The sequence below is a fragment of the Podarcis pityusensis genome, assembly GCF_964106645.2.
Source record: "Podarcis pityusensis genome assembly, chromosome: 16".
NCBI lineage: Eukaryota > Metazoa > Chordata > Lepidosauria > Squamata > Lacertidae > Podarcis > Podarcis pityusensis.
In genome coordinates this window covers 33,092,912-33,118,581 of record NC_138041.1, presented here as the reverse complement: position 1 = coordinate 33,118,581, position 25,670 = coordinate 33,092,912, and the positions used below count along the sequence as shown (strand labels likewise).

General features: G+C 43.9%; 1 protein-coding gene across 2 annotated transcripts in view; it reads right to left on the bottom strand.

The window, feature by feature from the left end:
• The window catches only part of GALNT9 (polypeptide N-acetylgalactosaminyltransferase 9), a 180,975-nt gene that overhangs the window by 97,217 nt on the left and 58,088 nt on the right, over positions 1-25,670 (bottom strand). The window contains exons 3-4 of one of the 2 annotated variants that reach the window (XM_080985163.1): positions 8,859-9,025; positions 6,987-7,161 (exon numbers count right to left, since the gene is read on the bottom strand). In XM_080985163.1, coding sequence (XP_080841289.1) covers positions 6,987-7,161; positions 8,859-9,025 — 342 coding nt within the window. Of the gene's footprint in view, positions 1-6,970; positions 7,162-8,858; positions 9,026-25,670 lie in introns of those variants that run through there. The other variant, XM_080985164.1, reaches the window with a different exon arrangement.

Sequence of the window (25,670 nt, the reverse complement as noted above, 5' to 3'; positions counted from 1 at the left end):
ACAAGGCATGCCCAAAAGGCAAAAGCAAAAAGATAGGAAAGCAATTTACCAGAGTCCAGTAATAACAAAGAGGAATTGTCCCTAACAAATAGGAGCAGCCAGAGCACAAACATCTGCAGGAGCACATGCAACATATTGTTCAAATCAAAACACTCAAGGGCCAAACTGCTCCACCCCCACCATGGTATAGATAAGAGACATCTGTTCAATGCTCTCTCTTCTCTTCTCTCTTCACTTCTCTCTCCGTAGTGCATTAGTCAAAAGGTGCCAGTTTGTGGAATCTTAATCTTACCCACATGGCCTAGAGAAGGAGACCTTCTTTTTAAACAACAACAACAACCAGCTTGTGCTATTTAGACAAGATTAAATTTATGAGAAAGCTGGTTGTTGGAGGATGACAGGGGATTCCAAGGAGAAGAGCTGGATATTCTCCAAGAAATCAAAACACAATTCAGCTAAGAGGCGCAATTTCTCCCTACTTCTCAAGCAGAAATGGCTTGTTGTGCTGCAGGCATCTATGGAAATGTGGAGAGGTAAAAACCCTCTCTCTCTCTCTCTCTCTCTCTCTCTCTCTCTCTCTCTCACACACACACACACACACACACACACACACGCACACTTACATGGCAATGCCACAACTGTCATTTCTCCTGGTTCCATCAGCAGGTTTTTGTGTCTCCATTAGTCAAGTAAGTGGGAACAATCCATGCAGACCTAAATAACAATTGCTGTCTGCAACACACACACACACACACACACACACACACACATACACAAACACGTTGCTTTCTTTCGGCCTGCTATGTCAAGCATCTTAATACCAAGCAACAGATGTAGGCGTCATTAGTGACACACTGTTAATTTGTTTACCTGGCAGAGAAGGACTTGGCTGCTGTGATTCACTTGTTATTGAAGGGTGAAGTGGGGGGGGGTCACCTTGGGGTATTTCATTGCCAAGTGACAACCACCTCAGGGAACAGCCCTCAGGGGGCTGTCACTGAAAGAAGAGGGGGTCTTTGTATTGTCATTGTAGCAATACAGAACAGAGAGTCTTGAAGGTAAATAGCATTGCATGCAATAAGTCATTGTGACAAGTGTCTTCTCTAGTGCGGACAACCCATTTAGGAGGGATGGCTACATCACAGATCGTAATACTGTGGGATAGAGGATAAATTGGTTCAGTTCACATTTTAAAGCCAACTGATCTACTTAGACGGTCCTGAACTCAAATGCAGACAAGAACGCAGCTACCAGCTGGCTGATGCACTTCTCTCTGAGTTTTGTGATGCAGTCTTGGTTTTGGAAAGCATACCCAAAAATTCATATTTAACAAGAAAAATGCATATTTTATGGGGAAATGCATTTGAGAAGGACACAGAATGCATATTTTAGGGAGAGAATATGTACATAACGTGTGGTTTTTTTCAGTTAGCAAAAAATAATGATGGAATGGACCTACAATTAACCGTATGTGAAACTGATATGGAATGGAAAAGGGTTCATCAGTACATCCCAATAGCACTTTGTTGTTGTTTTTTTAAAAAATTCCCTGCTAGATATGAATACACATGGATGGTCAATATTGCAGGAACATAGGAAGCTTCCATATATCAAACCAGATCATTGGTCCATTGAGCTCAGTGTTGTTTACACTGGCTGGCAGTGACTACCCAGGGTTTCAGACAAAGGACATTTCAAGAGCTACCTGGAGATGCCAGGATTTGAACCTGGGACCTCCTGCATGAGCTGCTGCTCTACAGCTCAGACAAAGGCAGCCAGAACATCTCCCTTTGGCCTGTCCCTCACCTCTGTGATAGGAGGGCAGTCTAGAAAATCATGGCAGAGACCTCTTGTGACAGTGCACACAGTCCAATGCCACTCATAGTAACTTCCTCCTGCCTATTTCTTCTGTTGTAAACTGCCCTGTGATCTTTGGGCAAAGGCTGTTTTATCAATTTAATAAGCAACAACAATAGTATTAGGATGAGAGCTCCCGATATATGAACAGACTGTAAAATTATGAATGGCTGAAAAGCCTAGCTTACTCTCACAGTGTTGGGGATTCTTTGCTTGTCGGGCATTTGTGTCCTCTTTTGTAAAAATTTGATTAACATAAAGCAATACCCAGCGTGGAGCTCACTTGGGTACCATGAGAAATTAATGCAACACCCTTTCCTCAAAAGCAGTTGCGCCATGATGCCTATTTCAAAAAGGAGATGCCTAAAATCTTTTATCAAAGGATCCCTTGCAGAGGCCTGGTGGAGCTGTCATGTTGGATACTGCCAAACCACCCCCATTTCCTTATTACAGCTGACTACGGCTCTCTAAGGCCGCTAGTTTGTCCTCCTCCTGCACATACTTTCCATAGCTCCATAGCAACTCCATAAATCATCTTGCTTGAGTTATGCAGCTTCCTGTACAAGAGAGATCAGATTTCCTTATGGGAGAACAATGATGATATCAGTAGGGCTGTTTGTGCTTTAGTAGTCCTTCTGAAGTGGGTAGTGGGGGCGGCTGGCGATGATCAGGGAATCATGCCCACTTCCAAATAAAGTCTTAGCAATGTGGTGTGAGTGTCCTCCCAACACTGTCCCCAGATAGCTATGGAATTCAGCAATGAGAGGATGACATAAGGGTTAGGGTGCTGGACTAGGACCTGGGAGATCAGTGTTTACGTCCCCACTCGGCCATGGAGCTTGATGGGTGAACTTGGGCCAGTCTCCAAGTCCCACTTTGACTAGGTGAATTGCAAGCAATAGCACCAAACTAGCTGTGATTATTAATTTCAATTGGACTAACAATAGATGCAACCCACTGTCCCTCAGTCTAACCTACCTCTCAGGATAAGGAAGGGAGAACTCTGAATGTCACCTTGAGCTTCATAGAGGAGCAGTGGGATATAAGGCATTTCTTACATTTATATACTATCTTTTCCACCAAGGAGCTGAAGGTGGTGTATCCCCATTTTATCTTCACAACAACCCTGTGAGGTAAGTTAGGCTGAGAAGCAGTGACTGGTCAAAGGTCACCCATTAAGCTTCATGGCTTAGTGGGTGTTCAAACCCTGGTCTCCCAGGTCCTACTCTGACACTCTAACCATTACACCGCACTGGTTCTAAGTAGTAATGTAACAATAAATATGTAAACTACAACAACCAAGGAGGTTGTCAAGCAAGGAAATGAAAGCAGATGTGAGGGAGTTCTGAGGACCAGACAAGCTTGGAAGACACCATTCAGTCTCCAGGTGTGAGGTTCCCCACCCCTCCATTAGAACTTCAATTATCGCACTGGACACCAAGTATTTCTGGTTTCAAACTAAAGAGCTAAACCGTTCCCAATGATGAGCTATGTTTGAAAACTTCCATTTCCACTTTCTCGGAAGCCTGAACTGTGAAATTTCACAGATACAGAAATGGCAAGTGAAGATTCCCCCGGGTTTGTGAAAGAATGAGATCATGTCACCACTTTTATTTTCCATCTGGAAAGAATACTAAAATGGAAACACACGGGAAACGATGACACAATCAAAGCCTTTGAGGAGAGGAGCAGCACCTGTGCCAGGCCAAAGTCAGCTGTTCTGCCATGACCCCACAGGGTACAAAGATACATGGAAGATACTTTTATAAGAAAGAAATATCAGAGGTCTTCCAGAGAATTCCAGAGAAACCATTGGAGAATTTATCCCCACTCCCTGGGAAATTTGGTTTCTCTGCGTGCGAATAAAGTGGAGAATTTAAAGAGGCCACATGTAACCTGATTTCCATCTGATGCTCAAAGCACTAAAAATCTCTGACTCGAAGCCAGTTCCAATGTTCTCTCCATGTGGAGAAGAAGTAAGGAGGGGTCTCCAGCAGCAATTTACCCTGAAGCTAAGTTCCTTGACAGCATAGGAAGCAGAATTCCCTATCCTTATCCTGCTGGGTGAAGCAGGGGAGTGGTCCAATCAAGCCCTATGAAGCCCTATGAAGAACTATTACATAGGACACTGGACCATTAGAGGAGCTGTCCAACAGCTTCAGCAACATGAAGTCCAAGCTCCAAGTGCTGAAGCAGTCAAGGGGGAAGGTAGACCTAGGAGCTGGTCAATGGAGCTGATCCATCAGCAGCTTCCAGGAAACAAAGAAAAGTTTATGTCATTAATGGAGAACCTTTTACCTGTTTAACTCCAACTCCCATCAGTCCGAGCCAGCATGGCCAGTCCTTAGGGTTGACAGGAATTATAGTCCAATGACATCCATAGGCAAAATGTTAATGCAATTAGCTGGGTTTTCTCATTCTTCCTGGCACATTAGTGGGAACCAAATCTCATGGTGATTGGTAGGGGGTCCATATTTCGGTTGGGGCACATTATTGTTAGAAAATGCCCTGGGGTGCCCCTGCAAGCCCCCAAAACTCCAAGCATCTTCTGATGAGCATAACTCTGGAGAGGCATTCCCCCTTGTCTCCAGGGTGCTCCATTCCCAAACTTCCTTGGAAAATGCAACTATTTTGCAGGCTATCTGACCTCTCAGGGTGATTGTGAAAATGAAACAGGAGATAATCATATATTCCACCTTGAGCTACATAGAAAAGTTGGATATAAATGCAGGTAATAATCAGTAATATCATGGTCTCAGGACTCCTGTCAAAGTGTCCTGTCTCCTCCTCATCCTGGTCCATGCTCAGACTCACAGCAAAATCAAATCTAATTCTTTATCACATCAGGACCAAGGCGCAAGCTAGAACTTGGGACAAAATCATTACTGAGAGTGCAGGAACACAACAGAGCCCGGGAAGTCCTTTTGCAAGGCTCAAGCAAGGGCCAATCTGACCAGGAAGCATTATGATACTCCTTTCTGTGCCGAAGGATCCAATGGTCAGCCTGTGTGGGTGGAGACAATCAGTCCAGGACCTGAAGGCAGTCAACTAGGGAAGCTACCACCTGCAATTCAGAGCTTCACCACATGGGGCACCCACACAAAGGCTGAGCTGTTCTTGACATCAGACGGCCATGCAGAGGTAGTGAGGGCTGGCTGATCACGAGAAAACTTGTGGCAGGTAGCATTTAATTAAACAATAGAAACAAAACTTTGGGCCAAAAGCCAGGCATTTCCTTGACAATTATTGATTTGTGACAAATCCCAGGTATCTCTGGACTGTTGGGACACATGTCTTTGGTCTGACCCAGCACAATGTCTCTTCTGCTCTGAATATTTTCAATCTCATTTCCTTCATTGAGTAACTTAAGTAGGGGATTGCTCAGGCTAAGAGAGACACCATTAAGCCTCATTCCCCTACATTCCATTATTAGCCTAATGGCCCAAAATCTTTTGATTGAAAATTAATTCTCTGGAGGAATCTGGACAACAGTGTTTGAAATGGGAGCATTTTTTTTTGTGGGTGAATGGGGGGGGGGTAAGGGCCTCCCCAGCCTCATAATGACTATTTCTGGGTATTCAACCAGTTAGATTCTTTTCACCTTCATTGGCGCTCCCTGCAGGGACATTAATGTGACTTGAAGTACATGGTTGGTTGGAGGCACACTGAAGCTTACCTCCTTCAGATTCCAAAGCTAAATACTCTTGTCTACTCATTTTGTCTTATCTATCTGTCTTTTAAGGATGAGTGGGCTTCCCCCCCTCCCTGTCACCATTCCAGTGCCATTCCCAGGTTTGCTCTCCCATCTCTCCCAGTTTAACTTTGTGAATGTCTCAATTTGATTCCAGACTTCCTCAACCCAGGATTAGAACTCCCATCATCCCTGATCATTGGCCATGCTGGCTTGGGTTGATGGGGAGGAGTAGCCAAAACATCTGGAGGGCACTAGGTCAGGGAAATAGGCAGTAGCCCCTTTCATGCATTCCTCTATGCACAGGTTTAATACCAGGGAGAAGCATTCATAGAATTGCAGAGCTGGAAGGGACCCTAAGGATCATCTAGTCCCCAGCAATGCAGGAATATGCAGTTGTCACATACGGTGGAACCTTGGTACTCGAACGGCTTGGCTTCTGAACAAATCGTCTCCTGAACGCTGCAAACCCAGAAGTAAATGTTCCAGTTTGCAAGCATTTTTCAGAAGCCGAACATCCAACGCAGCTTCCGCTTGAGTGCAGGAAGCTCCTGCAGCCAATCAGAAGCCACGCCTTAGTTTTTGAATGGTTTCAGGAGTTGAATGGACTCCCAGAATGGAATAAGTTTGAGAACCAAGGTACCACTGTATGGGGATCGAACCTGCAACCTTGACATTGTTAGCACCACATCTAACCAACTGAGCTATCAGAAGCAGGACTATGTCAACTGGCCGCACCTCCTGATGTGCACAAGAGCCCTCTCTCCTCCTGTTATTTCTTGCTACTGGTATTTAGAAGCATTGTGGTGGCACAACATAGCCATTGTGGCTAGTTGCAGAGTGACCCAGGCTGTGTTGGGTTAAACCAACAGGAAGGAAGGGAGGAAGGAAGGAAACTTGGGACTCTGTGGAATGTGCAGTTCAAGCCTAAGTTTCAGTAACTGGAATGAAGTTGTCATGAGACAGAGTTTTAGCAGTCTGCAGACAGCATTTCAAACTCCACCACCTTCGCAGGCATGGTAATAAAAGTGTCTCAGCAACATCTCAAGGTCTTTTATCGATTGCCAGTTAAAGCAGCCGCCCTTTTAGCTTTTTACCAATTGCCCGATTCAAGCATCCATTCTATCACAAAGCACAACCTTGAAGCTTACACCTGATATATATTAACTGTTAATATTTAATACTTAAATTAGCTAGCCTACAATCCTTGTCCTAGATGAGTGAAGGACGAATGCGTTGCCACTGGTGGGTTAAGAGAGAATTCTCTTTCTCTGATAACCTTTCCTATGACTCAGCTACATTAGTAAAAAAACCACAGCACTTTGAATACAGAATACAGGCTTCAGATTTTTCTCAGTTTCCATGGCTTAGCATCCCCGCCCCAACTTGTCCATTATGCCATCTCCCCTGCCCATGTCCTACCTATCATAGACCTTACCAGCCGGTGTTGAACTCGACGTGAGCATCAAAAAACCCAACCACTGGTGACGTTGCTGCCTTCCAACCTTGGATTCTGGCTCGGATCAGCCCTTCTCGTTTGTTATTACGAACTATTTTCACCAGCCCTGGGTATCTCTTGTGGACATACTGGTCCAAATTAAACTTCAGCTCAACTGTAAAAACAAAGAGACAAGGAGATTTGGGAGTTGAGAAGCACATTCTGTTTCATTTCAACAGAATCTCATTTAACTCGGAGTAAGCATTTCTGAAGCTGAAGGCTCCGATACTTTGGCCACCTCATGAGAAGAGCAGACTCCCTGGAAAAGACCCTGATGTTGGGAAAGATGGAGGGCACAAGGAGAAGGGGACGACAGAGGATGAGATGGTTGGACAGTGTTCTCGAAGCTACCAACATGAATTTGACCAAACTGCAGGAGGCAGTGGAAGACAGAAGTGCCTGGCGTGCTCTGGTCCATGGGGTCACGAAGAGTCGGACACGACTAAATGACTAAACAACAACAACAACAAACATTTCTGAAGACCTGAATGAGGACAATTCAATCATGCCAAATTACTCAATGCTTAGCCCCTTGTGTCTGCCCCACCATTTGAAAATTACTTCAAAAACAGAGGGTAGTATTCAATGATTGTGCTACCTGGAGTAGACACATTGAAATTAATGGACTTGATTCACTTAAGTTCGTTAATTTCAGTGGGTCTATTCTGAACAGGATTTAGTTGGATAGTGTAACATATTGGGGTTACTCTACTTTATTGTGCATTTGCTATGTTAGGTAGCCCAAAATGAAATGGATTGGGGCATTTGAATATTATTATTATTATTATTATTATTATTATTATTATTAATTATTATTGGTATTACTATTCCAGATCATGAGAAATAATGAGTTTCTGCGCATTACATTGTAAGAAGTTGGTCACACTGACCAAAGTTTAAGAAAGATTCACTTGGGAAGAGCCATAACTCGGTGGTAGGACATCTGACTTAGAATACAGAAGGTCGCATGTTCAATTCCCAGCATTTCCAGGTAGGGCTGGGAAAGACCCCTGCTAGAAACTGGTCAGTATAGTTGTTACTGAGCTAGATAGACTAGTGGTCTGACTCAGTACAAGGCCATTTCCTATGTTTCTAAGCTTAAAGTGCACCCCACAGTAAATATACATATTGCACCCCAAGATTGGATCACAAGTTCTCCTTCAACGGAAACAATACCTCTATATCTTCATTCTTTTTGGTGTCCATACCTGACGCCTCCATTGAAGCAGAATAAGCACAAGTTTAACACTAATTTTCGTGTTATTTGAAATTGGATTCTTTTTTCCCCCCTGGAAGCAAATAACACAGAAATCAGCACTAAACTTCTGCTATATTTCTCTTTTATGTCATGTGAAAGCACAAATATAATTAGGAACTTGAAAGTTAGGGCAACGTTGGGGAGAACAGGATCAGTTGTGGTGTGAATGCAGTGCAGAACCCATATGTTTGCAGGGAAATGGTCACAGCTCTGTGGCACATGGGAAGCTGCCATTGGTCCATCTAGTCCAGCGTTGTTTACACGGTCTGGCAGCAGTTCTCAAGGGTTTCAGACAAGAGTTTTAGTCTTGCCTGAAGATACCAGAATTTGAACGTGGGACCTAAGCTGTGGCATTGCACAGCACACAATTAGCACATTATTTCCCCATAATGGGAAAACAAGCTGCTCATAAGTACATATGAATCATTTTTCCTCAACAGTTTTTCCCCATTATGGACAATCCAAACATGCGTATTAGTAAGAAACAGAAAACAAACACAAACAAACAAACAAACAAACAAACAAACAAACAAACAGGTGTTTTGAATATTCACCATTGTCACTGTTGTCATCCACCAAGATAATCTCCTTGAGCAAGTGGGATGGGGTGTGATTCACAACACTGTGTACTGAACGCAAGATGACAGATAGAGCCTCATTTACAAAAATAAAGACCACCGAGATCTGGGGCAGGTCATCAGGATAGGACATCTGTTTGCACCTGGGGAGAATAAAAATGAGGACTAAGATGTACTGAGTATCTAAAAAACAACAGCAAAAACCACACCTTAGCTTTCATTAAGCTTTTCTTCATTTAAATGGAGGGACCCAATTTTATTTATTTATAAAAACATTTGCATACCGTTATGTCATAAAAACAGTATCAAAGTGGTTTACACCATGGGTCGGCAAACTAAGGCCTGGGGGCCGGATCAGGCCCAATTGCCTTCTGGATCCGGCCCGCGGACGGTCCGGGAATCGCCGTGTGGATCACCAGTGTGCGTGTTCTTCCCCTCTCCGTCCCTCTCCCTCACACGGCGGTGGTGGCGCCTCCTCCCTCCCTCCTCCTGGCTTCTCCCTGCCCTGCCTAGAGGAGGAAGGGGGCTGGGCTTTGCTGGTGCCAGCAGAAGCAGCAGCGCTCGAGCGGCCACCATTTTAAGCAGCCCCTCTCTAGAGCCCTTTTGCACGCTGCTCATCATCCCTCCGCCACTGCCACCAGCCCCTACTGCTCACAAGACACAGATAAGCAGCGATAGGGGCTCGTGGTGCTCTTGAATCATTTTTCTTCTTCTTCAAAATATAGTCTGGCCCCCCACAAGGTCTGAGGGACAGTGGACCAGCCCCCTGCTGAAAAAGTTTGCTGACCCCTGGTTTACACCAATGTAATACAAAAATGTACAATAAATACAATTACAGAATGTTAAGAGCAAACATCTATTAACCACTGTGGAAGGGTGCATTCTTAATTGTCTGCATGGCCCTGGCAGAACAGAGAAGTATTCAGCAGCCATTTAAACTGTACGGGGAGCAACCCTACTAGAAAAGCTAACCAGCAAACTGAAATTAGCACAGAGACAAATGGAAGAGGATGTCTTCACCCTGGTGTGGCTCCCCTTTATTCCATATGCATTCCAACAAGACAATGACCTAACCCCCCCAACATACATACGAATTGACCCAACAACCACCCCCAAGCAAAACTCACTGCAATCAACTGAACGCAACCAACCATGCTCTGGGCTCTCCATCCTCTCGCACCACCAACATTAATGAATAAATTAATAAAAAAAGAAAGAACCTCTGCACATACACTATGCCAAATAATAAAATATCATCATCTCCCCCTTCTCTCTCCCTACAGTGTCTCACACTGAATGTAACTGACCTATAGAAAGGACTCTGTGAATTGAAAACAGAGACATTATATGTACCTTTGTTACGCATGAAAATATTTCAATAAAAACATTTTTATTAAAAAAGTTGGCACAGAAGGCACCTGCTGAATGTCTATTGGCAGAGTATTGCATAGGACTGGGTTGATGACACTATAGACCCAGTTTTTTATTGTTGTCAATAAGAGCCTCACCAAGTTGGAGAACAACTAGCAATGCTCCTGCAGATTATTTTAGTGATCAATCTGAAATTTAAGGGTTTAAGGAGCCCCTGAGGGACCCTGGACATAAGTTGTTCAGGGCTTTGTAATTTTTTGGAAATGGTTCACCCATATGCACTGGTCACTTATCTCCCCTCCATCTTGTGTGTATAGGATCACCCAGGGATGCTTCTTTTTCTGGGTGATGGGGGGCTAGTCTGTGGCCTCCTAGGTATTAGGGACATGGGTGGCACTGTGGTCTAAACCACTGAGCCTCTTGGGCTTGCCGATCAGAAGGTCGGCGGTTCAAATCCCCGCAATGGGGTGAGGTCCCATTGCTCTGTCCCAGCTCCTGTCAACCTAGCCGTGCACGCCAGTGCAAGTAGATAAATAGGTACCGCTGTGGCGGGAAGGTAAAAGGCATTTCCGTGTGCTCTGGTTTCCGTCACAGTGTTCCATTGCGCCAGAAGTGGTTTAGTCATGCTAGTCACATGACCGGGAAAGCTGTCTGTGGACAAACACCAGCTCCCTCGGCCTGAAGTGAGATGAGCGCCACAACCCCATTGTCACCTTTGACTAGACTTAACTGTCCAGGCATCCTTTACCTTTAACTTTACTCCAAGATGTTACTCAACAGTGAACAACTGAAATATCATCTCACTCCTTATGCACCCAATTGACCACTGTGCTCTGCAGGCAAGGACCTCCTACATCTTATAAGGAAGTCAGTTCCTCACAATACAGAAATTGTGTCATTACTGTGGTGGAATTCCCTCCCATTAAATATTAGGCAGGTGCCATCTCACTTGTCTTTTTGGTGCCTAATTTAGAGACTTTTCCCGTTCAACAAATGGAGTTCTCTCTCAGTTTGCATCTGTATTTGAATTGTTTAAAATATTTTTTAATAGTTTTAATTTAATTTAATTGGCTGCCTCCTTTGAGAGGTAGAGTGGGATATAGATTTAATTATTTGATTAATTAATAAGTCCCATAAGCTCCAGCCAGCATGGGCAATAGCCAGGGATGATGGGAGCTATAGTATGAAACTACCTGGAGAGCAACAGGTTAGGCCCCCCATCCTATTTGAACCAGGATATGCATTTTTTCCCATCCACTACAATTGTGATAATGGCTGAGTATTACTCTGGGCACTGTCTAAACATTTTTGGATATTCAAACCATGCAGGAACCTGAGAATTAACCCCAGCTGCCGCAGGTATCAACCCACAGTTCAGTCTTCTGCAGAGCACCTTGCAATGAAAGTGAAATGCCAACTCTCTCCTTTGCATAGAAATTAATGTTAAAAATAACCAACATGCTCTCACAGGCAGATCCAGGGTCCAATTACCATAGCAATTACGAGGCCTGTTCTCTAAAATACAGCTAATGATACCACAGGAAATGACTTTCCTTGCTCTTGTCAAACTCGATGACCTCCTGGCTCATCACTTCAACGTAATGATCATACTTTTTTTAACCGTTAGCCATTTATCTCTGGGGGGTGGGGGTGATAGATCGTGCCTGGCTACCAGATAACCCCTGGTGATACATGATGGAGAGGGGGAAAGTGCTGGAGCAATCCATTTTCTGGCCCAGTCCAAGCTGTATTGTATCAAAAGGTTGGTGGAAGCTATCACCCACCCCAATGTCCTTGTGACAATTTAAAGTCCTGTGGGCAACCTACCTCTCAGTGGGGCAGCACATTAGGGCAAATGGGGCAATGCCCCATCAACATCAGTCTGCCCTCAGCCAGCCCCTCTTGCCTGCCTTCTTACTTACAACTCGACCGGGGAGTGTGCATATGTCAGCTTCCTCCTCTGTAGAACTCAACAGGGTGAAGGATGGGAAGAAGAAGAGGAGGAGGAGGAGGAGTTTGGATTTGATATCCCACTTTATCACTACCCGAAGGAGTCTCAAAGCGGCTAACATTCTCCTTTCCCTTCCTCCCCCACAACAAACACTCTGTGAGGTGAGTGAGGCTGAGAGACTTCAAAGAAGTGTGAGTAGCCCAAGGTCACCCAGCAGCTGCATGAGGAGGAGCGGGGAAGCGAACCCGGTTCACCAGATTACGAGACTACCGCTCTTAACCACTACACCACACTGGCTCTCTAGAAGTTGTTGGCTCCACCTAACATTGGCTCTGGGGCCACCTACTGTTGGCGTCCCCAGCTTCCACCCTACCAGTCCCAATGGGCTACTGCTGGCTACGTACTAAAAAGGTCCACTGCGCATTATTAGCCTGCTAAAATACATTCCAGTGCTTTATAAAAAATAAACCTTGATGAGAGTGGGAGTGAGGGCAGAATTAGGAATGGTTCCTAAACACTATTCACTGTGTATTTGATGTGATTTGTGAGTCACCTACTGCAATCATACCTCTCAGCAACTTACAGTTTAAAATAATGAGCAACACACACACACACACACACACACACACACACACGGTAGCCCACAAGTAGGTGCGCTGCTTTAGAATCCACTTTGTTTGTTCTTGACTCAAATTCTGATCATTCAAAATATCAGAAACGAAAAACAATCATGTATGTATCTATGTACAGTGGTACTTCAGGTTAAGAACTTAATTCGTTCTGGAGGTCCGTTCTTAACCTGAAACTGTTCTTAACCTGAGGTACCACTTTAGCTAATGGGGCCTCCTGCTGCCGCCACACGATTTCTGTTCTCATCCTGAAGCAAAGTTCTTAACCCGAGGTACCACTGTATGTATGTATGGAAAGTATATCTACTTTAGGGCCACCCTGTATAAGCGCTGCATTCAAACAAGGTTAATTCAGAGTAAAGACACTAAAATTAATGGGCCTAAGTTAGTTCCCTGTCAATTTCAACGATTATATTCCGAGTACAACGAAGGTTGAATGTAATCCATTATATAATAAAAAATACATAATATCAACAAAGAAGAAGAGGAGGAGGAGGAGCCATCTGGATCAGGCCAATGGCCCATATAGTTTAGCATCCTGTTCTCACAGTGACCAACAAGATGCATTTGGGAAGCCCACAAGCAGGATTCGAGTACAAGAACACTCTCCCCTCTCACTGGATTCCAGCAATTGATATCCAGCAACTGATATTCAGTATTTCCTAAGATCCAGGGCAAAAAGCGCCGCCTTTCAGAAATTTTCCCCGAACATCAATTCTGCCTTTGAAATCCTAAACATATGGCAGACACTGAGTAAACATGCCTAGGATTGCACTGTTTAACTTTAGCACTGTTCAGATACTGAAACGTTCAACCTGTTGAAGGCTCATGTGTACTAACCTCACCCCAATATATTCTTGCAACCATCTTTGGCCTTCCCACATTCAGCAGGAAGGTTGGGTCAGGGGATTCTACTGGAGAAGGGCCATAGCTCAGTGGTAGAGCATCTTGCTTTGTGTGCAGAAGGTCCCAGGTTCACTCCCTGGCATCTTCAGGTAGGATGGGGAGAGAACTCTGTCTGAAATTCTGGAGAGCTGAAGTCAGTCAGTGTGGACAATGCTGAGCTAAGTGGACCAACGGTCTGACTCTATATAAGGCAGTTTCTTCTGCATATTTAGTTGAAGCTTCCTGAGTCTTGGGAACCCTGAATGATCAGGATTTTGGTGCATAGTTTTCAAAAACTCCGCTGCCTTTCCACTCAGTCCCCCATACTTATTGCACCACCTGTATCTGTGATCCTGGCTACTACAGGGGGTGATGTTTCAGAACAGGGATAAGGAATGTCTGGTCCAGGGAGCAAATTTAGCCTTTAAGTGCCAGCTATTTTCACTAATATATGACTTTTTTGTGCATATTTTAGCCCACCATAATGTATTTTTGTACACATTACTTTGCTGGAGAGCTGCACCGCAGAATTCAGAAACATGTGAATTTCGAAGGGAGGCTGTGTTTCAGTTTGTGTACAGTTTGCGGAAGTGCACATTGGGGCAGTTCTCATTGAAATGCAAAGTGAATCAAATTTGTCCCCCATCTCTGGTGAGGGCAAGATTCAAATCCTTGGTCTCTGATCCTACCCCCTACCCCGCACCCCAGACAAAAAGGCACTTGCTGACTGCAGAATCGCTAAGTTCTTGGCTGCTGGATCTTGCAGGCAACCCTTCTGTTCTCCATTTGTTTCCTAATAAACCTAATTAGAATTTGGTTCTTGCTTCTGGGGAAAATGCTAATGACTATATTATGTGGCCTTTCCCCCTACCAAGTAATGAACCCTTTTCCTCCCCGATCCTACTGGGGGGGGGGGCGCACACTAAAGAAGCAAAATAACAAACTGGCAGGATGAAGCACTAATGAGGCAAGATGCACTGGGTTGATGTGAAGAGGAAGGAAGGGAACACATCTCCTTGGAAGCGAGCAATGGTTAAGGAAAAGTAAGGACACAAAGGCTGCCTACAAGCTCCTGGATGAACTTTCAGTGTACCTGCTGTGCTAGAGCAAGAAGGATTTGGGGGGAAAATGTTCCATCCATGCAGTAAGTTGAGAGAGAGAGGGGGGGGAGAAGAAACAAGTTTTCATGGGAAATGGACCAAGCATCTGGTAAAATGGACAAGATGGGCCATTGGCCTGTTTCAGCAGGCTCTCCTCATGTTCTTTACTTCTAAGCAGGGAGAACTACTAGCCAGGATGGGTTTCTTCTGTTGGAGGCACTATGATCCTGATACCGGTTGCTGGGAATAGACTCCCATCAGCCCCAGCCAACATGGCCAATGGTCAGGAATGATGGGAGCTGTAGCCCAGCAACAGCTAGAGGACCACAGGTTCCCCATCCCTGCCCTACAGCTGTGTTGGTGCAGGAGCCTCAGAATTCAGCCCCATTGTGAAATGTGTAGTAGACACACACACACACACACACACACACACACACACACACACACCAAACTCAGCTTAAAAATGGGGTGAGGCAGAAGAAACCCCAACATTAGGCCCAAGGCAATTCTCTTAACAACCCACATATCAAATAGAACAAATTTCAGCAGCTGCCCCAATCAGAATTAGGGATGTGGGGTTCAGTCGCTTTTGGTTTTATTCCAGTCTTAAATCAACTTCACATTTTCACATCAGTTTGTGATTTTTTTTTTTAAAAGCCCTCATGAAATTTCAACATTTTAGTGTGAATTTCTCTTAATATATATCTGTTTGCATGTGATTTGTAAGTCTTAACATTTGTATACTTGTTCCTATGAATACATGCATAGTTCTGCCCTTTATCCCAGAATGTGTACTTTTGTACACATTCCTTGGCTGAAGAATTGCCTTTCAAAATCCAGAGAAGTGCATGTTTTAAGGGGTGGGTGTATTTCAGTTTCTCTATGTGACAGAATGTGTGAATTAGGTCGGTTCACCTTTAAATGCAAACTAAATTTATCTGCCATATCCTCAGTCAGACTATGAACTGAGAACTTCTGGAAGATGCAATTCCTAGGTAATAAATTTAAAAATAAAATAAAAATGAGCCTTTGGCTCAGAATAGACCTGTTGCTGCCCCAGTTCACCACTGAGGGAAATGAAAGCCTTCTCAAGGCTCTACATTGGCTGATGGTGAATTGCCAGAGATCTGGTGATGAGGTGCCAACATTTGTTCCTTTAGTGTTTGGATCCCTGCACTGACAATACACTCAAGCCAATACACTCAAGTGTTGCTGCAGGAGTCTTCCGTAAATGGAACCTCAACTCCTTTTTTCACAGAAAAGCTGCATGTCTGACCAGAAATCACAAGCAACTTCCTTCCTCTGCTTTGCTTTATCATGACACCCTTGCAAAGATCTCCATTGAGTGCACCAATAATCCACTGTATGGCTACATTCACACCCAGCCTTTAAAGCACTATGATACCACTTTAAACAACCATGGTTTCCCTCAAAGAATTATGGGAGCTGTAGTTTGTTAAGAGTGCTGAGAGTCCTCAGGAGACTCCTATTCAACTCCTGGAGCTACAATTCTCACAGTTTCCTTTGAAGAGGGATTGATTGTTAAACCATTCTGAGAATTGTAGCTCCATGAGGGGAATGAGAGTTTTCTAGTGACTCTCAGCACCCTTAACCAAATTGCAATTCCCAGGATTCTTTGGGGGAAGCCATGATTGTATAAAGTGGAATCATAGCACTTTAAATGCATGGTATGAATATGGCTCTAGGCTCCTTTGACTCAAATTCCTCCTGTTTCCTATATGACACTCCTGTGAGGATCATATCATGTTGTTGCAATGGAGGCAGTTGTAGGAAGGGGGGAAGCCAATGGAATGGACTAACTTAGCTCTACCTCTGATGCAGAGCCGATACAGTGGGCCTCGCTATCTCCCCTCTCCTTCTGCCGCATCGATTACTACATTACAGTATAATTGGCTTTTGTTTATTGGCTTTGTGATCTGCTCTAATACCTTAGGGTTGGTCTAGTAAGCAATATTATAAGGAACATGCATTGTGCCATATAGAATGGTGATGTTCTTAAACAAGGAACCTCTCCTCACTTTGGGTGATTTGAGTGCTGGAAAAAAATTCCATTAGGGATTTCATTAAGGCTCTCTTGTCAGGAGCTCATGCAGCAATGTGTTAGGGAGAGCAGGAGCCGGGGAGAGAATTCAATTATTTGCCACTCTTGACTTCCCCTAACTGGCTTCTACTCTGTAAAAGTAGCTTAAGAGCCCTTGACAAGCAGTTTCCGTTTTAATGGTCTCTTGCATATTTCACAGGGGACTATCTTCAATCTGTGATCAAATCTAGCGCTGCAGAATTGGGGCATCTGCCTAGGCCAGCCTTTCCCATACTGGTGCTCTCCAGACATTTTGAACCCACTCAGCCAGCTCCCGCTAGTTCCAGTCACTGGGGGCTCATTTGGAAAGGCAGGAGGACCAACAGTAGGTGGAGCCAGAGTCAGTAACAGGCAGTCACCCCCTGACTAGTTGTAAGTAACAAAGCAGGCAGTTGGGAACTAGTTGGGGGCAGACTGTGTGTATGTGTGCACATACACAATGCTTTTTTCTAAAAAAAAATGTTTAGGGGTACTCTCATTTTCCTACTCATATTGAAATACTGCCCCTCAATGAGGCCAAACTTAGATTTACAAAATGCTTGGGGGTATGTGTACCCCTCTGTCCCCCAGAAAAAAGCACTATCATCTATCTATCTATCTATCTATCTATCTATCTATCTATCATCTATCTATCTATCTATCTATCTATCTATCATCTATCATCTATCTATCTATCTATCTATCTATCTATCTATCTATCTATCATCTATCATCTATCTATCTATCTATCATCTATCTATCTATCTATCTATCATCTATCTATCATCCATCTATCTATCATCTATCTACACACACACATGCACACACGCCCACACACACATTCCAAAATACAATCGGAGAAAAAAAAGAAAAAGACAGAAAAACAACAAAGAATAATACAGTACATTTCAATCATTTCATCAAATAATTTCTTGTGCTCAACTTCCCTTCCAACCTTCCATAGTTTCCTCAAATTGCGTATTCTGCTTTTCCTAATCATTCTTCCCTCCAAATTTTCCTCATTACAATTTTAAACTACTAAGCTTACTCCAAACCAGCTAGCGTTTTAACATTCTTACAAATTGGTGTTTTTTAAAAAATAATCTACAAATAATTTCCAATCATCTTTAAATGTTGTCACTTCTTGTTCTCTCATTTTACTCATCAAACTTGCTAATTCTACATACGCCATCAGTTTCATCTGCCACTCCTCCTTTGCAGGCACTGCATCCTCTCACCATTTCTCGCAGACTGAGGTTTGCAGGGCAGTGCCCCATTGGGCCTGCTTGACCAGCCTCCACTAGCTCCAGATAAATTTCCAGCTTTTGCAAGTGGGTTACTGGAGCTTTCAGGGGAGAACAAAAGCCTTACCTGTCGTCGACAGAACTAAACAAACAAGAAAGTGGACTGAGCAAAATTACCCCCTAGTCTTTGCTTGTTCAGCTGATGCTGTTACAGTGTGAAGAAATTAATATTTTAGGTGCCTTGATGTTCAGGAGTTATGTATAATTTACTCCTCAGGTTGCTCCCTCTTGCTAAGCTGAATAGTTCAAGGAAAGCTGAGGCCAAGTCTTATAGGAAAGGAAACCAATGCATAGCAAACCACCTAGTTGTACTGTAGATGTGCTTTTCAGAAGTTGTTGGTGTAGAATTTGTATCAGCATGGCCAACAGTAGTCCAAAACATATGTAGGGTAAAAGGTTAGGAAAAGCTGGACATTTAGAACTCTTAGAACCCTTTAAGCTGTGATTCCTGCATTGCTTGGACTAGATGTGTCTTTTGTTCCCTTCCAACTCTACAATTCTATGAACACCTGTTTTGAAACAGCTGCATTGGCTTCCAGTTGGCTTCCAGGACCAACTTAAGGGATTCACTCTAGTGTTTGCTGAAACAACTGGTGCTGACGTGTGCTTCTCCATATTCCAGTAGCTCTGACCTCTAGCTCTTAGTGGACTGTAGAAAAGAATTATTGTGTGTCACCCTCCAGACCTACCTTGGAGGAGACACATGGATTGCAGGGTCTGGGTCAGTTCATATGGCGAGACGTGGTCCTTGAGGTATTGTGGTCCTGAGTTGTTTAAGGCTTTACAGGTCAAAACCAGCACTTTGAATTCGGCCCAGAAACTAATTGGCAGCCAGTGCAGTCGGACCAGGATCAGTGTAATATGCTCAAACAGTCTAACCTAGTGAGCAACCTGGCCACCATATTCTACAGCAGCTGAAGTTTCCGAACTGTTTTCACTACATCAATTAAATTTACACTTTTTTAAAGACAACGTGCTGCTGCCTGCCTGCTCCCACATTATGGTCCCCAAACAGAAATTCAAAACCATGTGTGAACCAACAGATAACTTTTGAAAGAAGCATTTCTTTTTTCTTTTCCTAATGCATAGAAGAAGCTTGAAATCAGTGACCCGGGTAGGATCTGAGTGGCAAATCACAACTGGAAGGTATTTCTTAAAATTGTGAGTTAGGGCTGCTATCTTTGAAGTATAGCTAAGATTCGAAAGAGAGCACCTTCAAACCAGTTGTAGTAGTTAAAATTGCAGCATATTGGCGTTGTCTTAAGCTGGCCAGCAGAGAGATGCCTTGCTGAATGTAAACACGCCACAGTCTGCTTTTAAATTTGGTATCAGCAATTGGTGGTTTCAAGTACCGCAGTGCTGAAACCTATCTTCCAATTTCTCAAAAAAGGTGTATTCCTTGCAGAAATGGCTTCGATTCTTCTTCACACTCTCATGGACCTTTAGAATGTATTCAGAATTTTAGTGGGTGAAGCAAAGCTTGCTTTCTGGTTGTGAGGTGGTTTTGGGTGGTGTGTGTACGTTTCCATTTCTATTCAGCCAAGGTGTCTAACCTGTGGCATACCCTCCAACATTTATCTGATGAAAATAGGGATGTCTTAAGGAAAAGCAGGACATTCCAGGATCAAATCAGAAACCAGGACAGCTTCTGTAAATCCAGGAGTATCCCTGGAAAAAGGGACACTTGGAAGGCCTGACTGTAGCCTTCCAGATGTTGTTGAGAATCCAACTTCCAGCAGCCCCAACCAATGCTCAGAGATGGTGGGAGTTGTACTCCAACTGCATATGGAGGTCCAAGGGCTAGGAACCCCTGCATTCATCATTTCAACACCACTTTGATACCCCCCTGGCTATTTGCACTTCCTGATCTGGCAGCCCCATGGCTTGAGCTATCTACCTTCCCCTGAGTTCTAACTGAAGCCTGGGAAACAAAGGAGTCTGGCTTCCCAGTGCATGAGATCAGTGTGCTCACTCGTCTTGTTTTTAAGGGAAGTTCTTCCTCCTAGCTTTGTTGATTTGTTAAAAAGTAAAAATATGTTACATGCGGAGGCAGCAATGAACAGATTTCCACCATCTTGTACTTAAAGGAATACCCAGCTGAGGATATGGTGAGGTTTCATGGAAGGGCAAGAATCTATAAAGTCTGCAGAACACAGACCACCAGAGAGATGTTTTGTAGTATGAAATAAAGGTGACTGAAAAACACCTCTTAGCTACCCTGAAAGTAAGGCACAACCAGTGCTCTTGTGTGTGGGTGGTGGTGGTATATTTTTGCTTCCCATGGCAGTCATTTTGTGCTGGCATCCATGACACTTTTATCAAGACATGAGTACTGGCACCTCATTTCTTTTGTTTACCAAAAAGAGCTGGGAACAACATGAGCCTTCACGCCACTCATGAGAATGTCACCAAAATTTTGTCTGACTATCTTCTCATGCAAGTTCTTTTCTCACCAAGCAATGGAAAATGTAGGAGACAATTTGGACACCGTGCTGCTTTCAAGATGGAAAACCAAACCAAACCCACAACCCCAAGCAGTGTATCAAATGGGTCACCCTTACTTCCCCACCATGGCCTGATTGTTGCCATCTAAACTATGTATATGGATGTGTGGTACTATGCTAGATTCACAGTTGCATTGTGTTATGTCTGTTCTTGATGCTAGACCTGACTGTAGTCTTTATAATGAGAATCTACAGCAAGCAATCTTGCTGCGAGCCTCTAAGGCCTAAAAAGGGGGGTGCAAACCATCCTGTGATCATCAGGAGAAAGGCAGTACACTGGTACCTCGGGTTACAGATGCTTCAGGTTACAGACACTTCAGGTTACAGACTCCGCTAACCCAGAAATAGTACCTCAGGTTAAGAACTTTGCTTCAGGATGAGAACAGAAATCGCGTGGCGACAGCGGGAGGCCCCATTAGCTAAAGTGGTCCCTCAGGTTAAGAACAGTTTCAGGTTAAAAACGAACCTCCAGAACGAATTAAGTTCTTAACCTGAGGTACCACTGTATATAAATTTAATAAATAATAAGAAGAGATAAATAAATATTAAGAGCCATTCCTATAGACATGGTCACAGTATACACAGATGAGTGCCGCAACCCCATAGTCGCCTTTGACTGGACTTAGCCGTCTTTTTACACACACCCCCCCCACAGCCCAAGAGCTGAGATAAAGCCAGATAGACTCTGACAGCTCCTGATTATTTCACAAATGCATTGACTACTACAGAGTCCATTTGGTTGTTAACAATCTCCTCTGAACACTTATCTCTAGCGACAATGCCTAGGTTTGCAATTATCTGGTTCAGTCTACAAATTTGTCCAACTCATAATGCTTCTCTGCATTGCAGACTGAGAAGGGATGGGTGGCTCAGTCTATTTCCAGTCAGTGTCAATTTCACATGTGATCAGTCTTAAGTCGACTGCATCTTGGTTTTTTCCCTCCTCCATCACCTCCTTTTAAAAAGAGATCGCATTCAAAATTGCATTTAAATTATACATGTTTTATATGCATTTTGTATGCATTGCACATGTATCACCCCCCCAAAAAACATACATTTTTGTAGGCTTTCCAATGCATTTATTGGGCCAGATGGTCCAAACCAGATGCTTTAACAGGGTATGGAAGCATTTTATTGTCTGAGCCTCCTTCTCAATCAGCCAGTCCTTGATGGTTGTGAACCTTCTGAGAAGAGTCATTGCCCACTGCTACAGTATGCGATTTGTATGCAGAAGGTCCCAGGTCCATCCACAGCTGCTGTATTCTGGATTAGTTGCAGTTTCCAAGTCACCTTCAAATGTAGACCCACGTAGAGCGCATTGCAGTAGTCCAAGTAGGAGATAACTAGAGCATGTACCACTCTGGCAAGACAGTGTGTGGGCAGGTAGGGTCTCAGCCGGCATACCAGACGGTGCTGGTAGACAGTTGCCCTGGACACACACCAGCACTCCCTGAATTCAGGCAAGCACTCCCTGACTTTCCTCCTTTAATTGTTCCTTGTTTTAATTGGTATACTTATTGTATTGCATATTTTAATTATGTATGTCTTTGTAGTGCTTTGATAGGATCATTTTATTTCTGTTTTAAACATGGATGGATTTTATAATTTTATAATTCAACAGTTGAGGGAGTTGGATATGTTTAGCCTGGAAAATAGGAGACTGGGAGGAGATATGATAGCCATCGTCAAACATCAAACCAATGGATTCAAGAAAGGAGATTCTCACTGAACATCGGTAAGAACTTTCTGACAGTAAAAGCTGTTCAACCATGGAATGGTCTCCCTCAGAAGGTTGTGGACTCTCCTTCCTTGGGGGTTTTTAAGCAGAGGCTGGATGGTCATCTGGCCTGGATGATTTAACTAAGATTCCTGCATTGTTGGAAGTTGGACTAGATGACTCCCAGGTTTCCTTCCAATGCTGCGATTCTATAATTTTATATCAGTAAGCCATTTAGAAGACATTTGGCGTGTAAGCTATATATAAACTAATAAACGATAAATAATATATATGCTGATCCATCCCTAATTGTAAATATACCCATCTTACTCTGAATCAAGCTGATAGAATTTCACCCACTGCATGCTAAACAACTGACCAGTTAGGAGAGGGCGTCTTACATGTCCCCAATGGCAACAAAGAGTCCTACTTGATCTCTTAAGTAGCTCCTTCATTGTTATTTTTTTATATAGCCAAGGACTCTTTTCAGTAGTTTGTGGGACAGGATCTCTAAGGGCATGCTTGCTTGCTACCTTGGCATAAATTAAAGCTAATTGAAGCTGCAGGGTACAATAGCAAACGCCTTCATGCATGCAGGCATTTTTAAGACTAATATAAAGAGCCATTTCCCAGCCGATAATTATAGCAGGCACTTAAAATAACATTTGCATTTTAAATTTCATCTCTGTTACCTGAGAAAATTAAAAAGCCATTCTCTGGCCATTAGTGTTGTCCAGTAATGCCCTTCATAACAAGGCAGACCAAGAATAGATTATGATGATGTATGAACTTCATCCAGCTTTCCCGAAAAATAGAAGATGTTCTGAAATACAGTCTCCCATCAGTCAATTACAGCAAGGCCTGAGGTGAATTCTGATGACAGGGAGCTACGTGGTAGTCAGAAGTTTGCAGCACACTGCCTGTAGCATCTGGGGGGAGTCAGCTATCTGTAGACTACAATTAGGTGGTTAAACCTGATGGCTACCTATGCCTCTGCAGGAGGAGCCAAAGTATGAATGGTTCAAAAGCTTATTGTGAATGTTTCCTTCGTAAGTTAGGTAAATAAAACTCCCCTGAATAAGGGTTAAATATGACAAATATTTCATACCCATCTTTATTCGCTACTCTTTTAATAACTGCATCTCCCTCCCTCCCTTGACGAGCTGAAGAATGCCATCAACTCAAGACAGGATGGAATCCCAAAAGAAGTGCTGAAAGCTGGATTCAATTCCTCCCTCATGTCACACCTCCACAGCCTCCTCTTGCAGTGTTGGCAACAAGGATTCATGCCACAAGACATGTGTAACACCAGCATTGTGATCGTCTACAAGAACAAAGGTGACAGTCATGACCAGTTCTGTGTCCAGTACTGTGTCCAGTTCTGGGCACCACAGTTCAAGAAGGACACTGACAAACTTGAACATGTCCAGAGGAGGGCAACCAAAATGGTCAAAGGCCTGGAAACGATGCCTTATGAGGAACGGCTAAGGGAGCTGGGCATGTTTAGCCTGGAGAAGAGGAGGTTAAGGGGTGATATGATAGCCATGTTCAAATATATAAAAGGATGTCACATAGAGGAGGGAGAAAAGTTGTTTTCTGCTGCTCCAGAGAAGCGGACACGGAGCAATGGATCCAAACTACAAGAAAGAAGATTCCACCTAAACATTAGGAAGAACTTCCTGACAGTAAGAGCTGTTCGACAGTGGAATTTGCTGCCAAGGAGTGTGGTGGAGTCTCCTTCTTTGGAGGTCTTTAAGCAGAGGCTTGACAACCATATGTCAGGAGTGCTCTGATGGTGTTTCCTGCTTGGCAGGGGGTTGGACTCGATGGCCCTTGTGGTCTCTTCCAACTCTATGATTCTATGATTCTATGATTCTATGACCAGGGGTAGACAACCTAAGGCCCAGGGGCTGGATGCGGCCCAATCGCCTTCTCAGTCCAGCCTGTGGATGGTCCGGGAATCAGTGTGTTTTTACATGAGTAGAATGTGTCCTTTTATTTACAATGCATCTCTGGGTTATTTGTGGGGCATAGGAATTCATTCCCCCCCCCCCAAAAAAAAATATAGTCCGGCCCACCACATGGTCTGAGGGATGGTGGACCAGCCCACGGCTGAAAAGGGTTGCCGACCACTGGTCATGACTGGGACAACTACCATGGAATCTCCCTGCTGAGTACTGTGGGGAAAGCCTATGTAGTTCTCAACAGATTACAGTCACTTGCTGACAGGGTCTATCCCAACTCACAATGTGGCTTTAGAGCTCAGCGAACATGATCTTCTCACTGCATCAGCTGCAGGAGAAATGCCAAGAGCAGAGATGCCCCTTGTACGCTGACCTGGCAAAAGCCTTTGACCTCATCAGCCAAAACGGACTCTTCACTCTGCTCAGTATGATGGGATGGCCTCCTAAGCTCCACAAAATGATCACGTCCTTCCATGAAAACATGTATGACACCATCAAGTGTGCCCATCCTTATAAAGAGCAGCATGAAGCAGGGCTATGTTCTTGTCCCTACTCTCTTTGGTATATGTTTCACTCTTGTGCTCTCATATGCCTTCAGCTCAGCTGAAGATGGTGTGTACACCCATTCAAGGAGTGACAGAGGTCTGTTCAACCTGGCATGTCTCCACACCAAGACCAAAGTTTGGTTGGTCCTTATCCATGAGATGTTGCTTGCAGATGACACAGCCTTGTCAGCACACACCAAGTAAGGCTCTACAGAGTCTAATCAACCATTTTACTCAAGCCTACATGGAGTTTGGCCTTACTATCAGCCTGATGAAGAACAACATCCTGGGTCAGGACAGCGTCAGCATTCTATACATGTTCTCTTCTCCAGGCTAAACATACCCATGTCCCTCAACCAGGCCTCATAAAACTTGGTTCCCAGACCCTTTATCTTATTGGTTGCCCTCCTCTGCACATATTCCAGTTTTTCTATATTGACAGTGGATCTCTGGGATTTAACACAGATCTCCTAACCCTACCTAGAGATGCCAGAGAGTGAATCTAGGGCCTTCTCCATGCAAAGCAGATGCTCTACCAGTGAGTTCTGTCCCCTCCTCTCCTACCTGCAGAGTCCTTAACAGATAGTGGTACTAGTTGGTACTGTTGCTTAGTCCTATTGCTTTAAGCTATAGGGTCCCAAAAAAGGTCCATTCTGTCATCTATGCTATTCAACACATCTATGCTATTCTATTTGTCACCTGCACAATTAATGTTTGGTAATCACAAATTCACAGAAA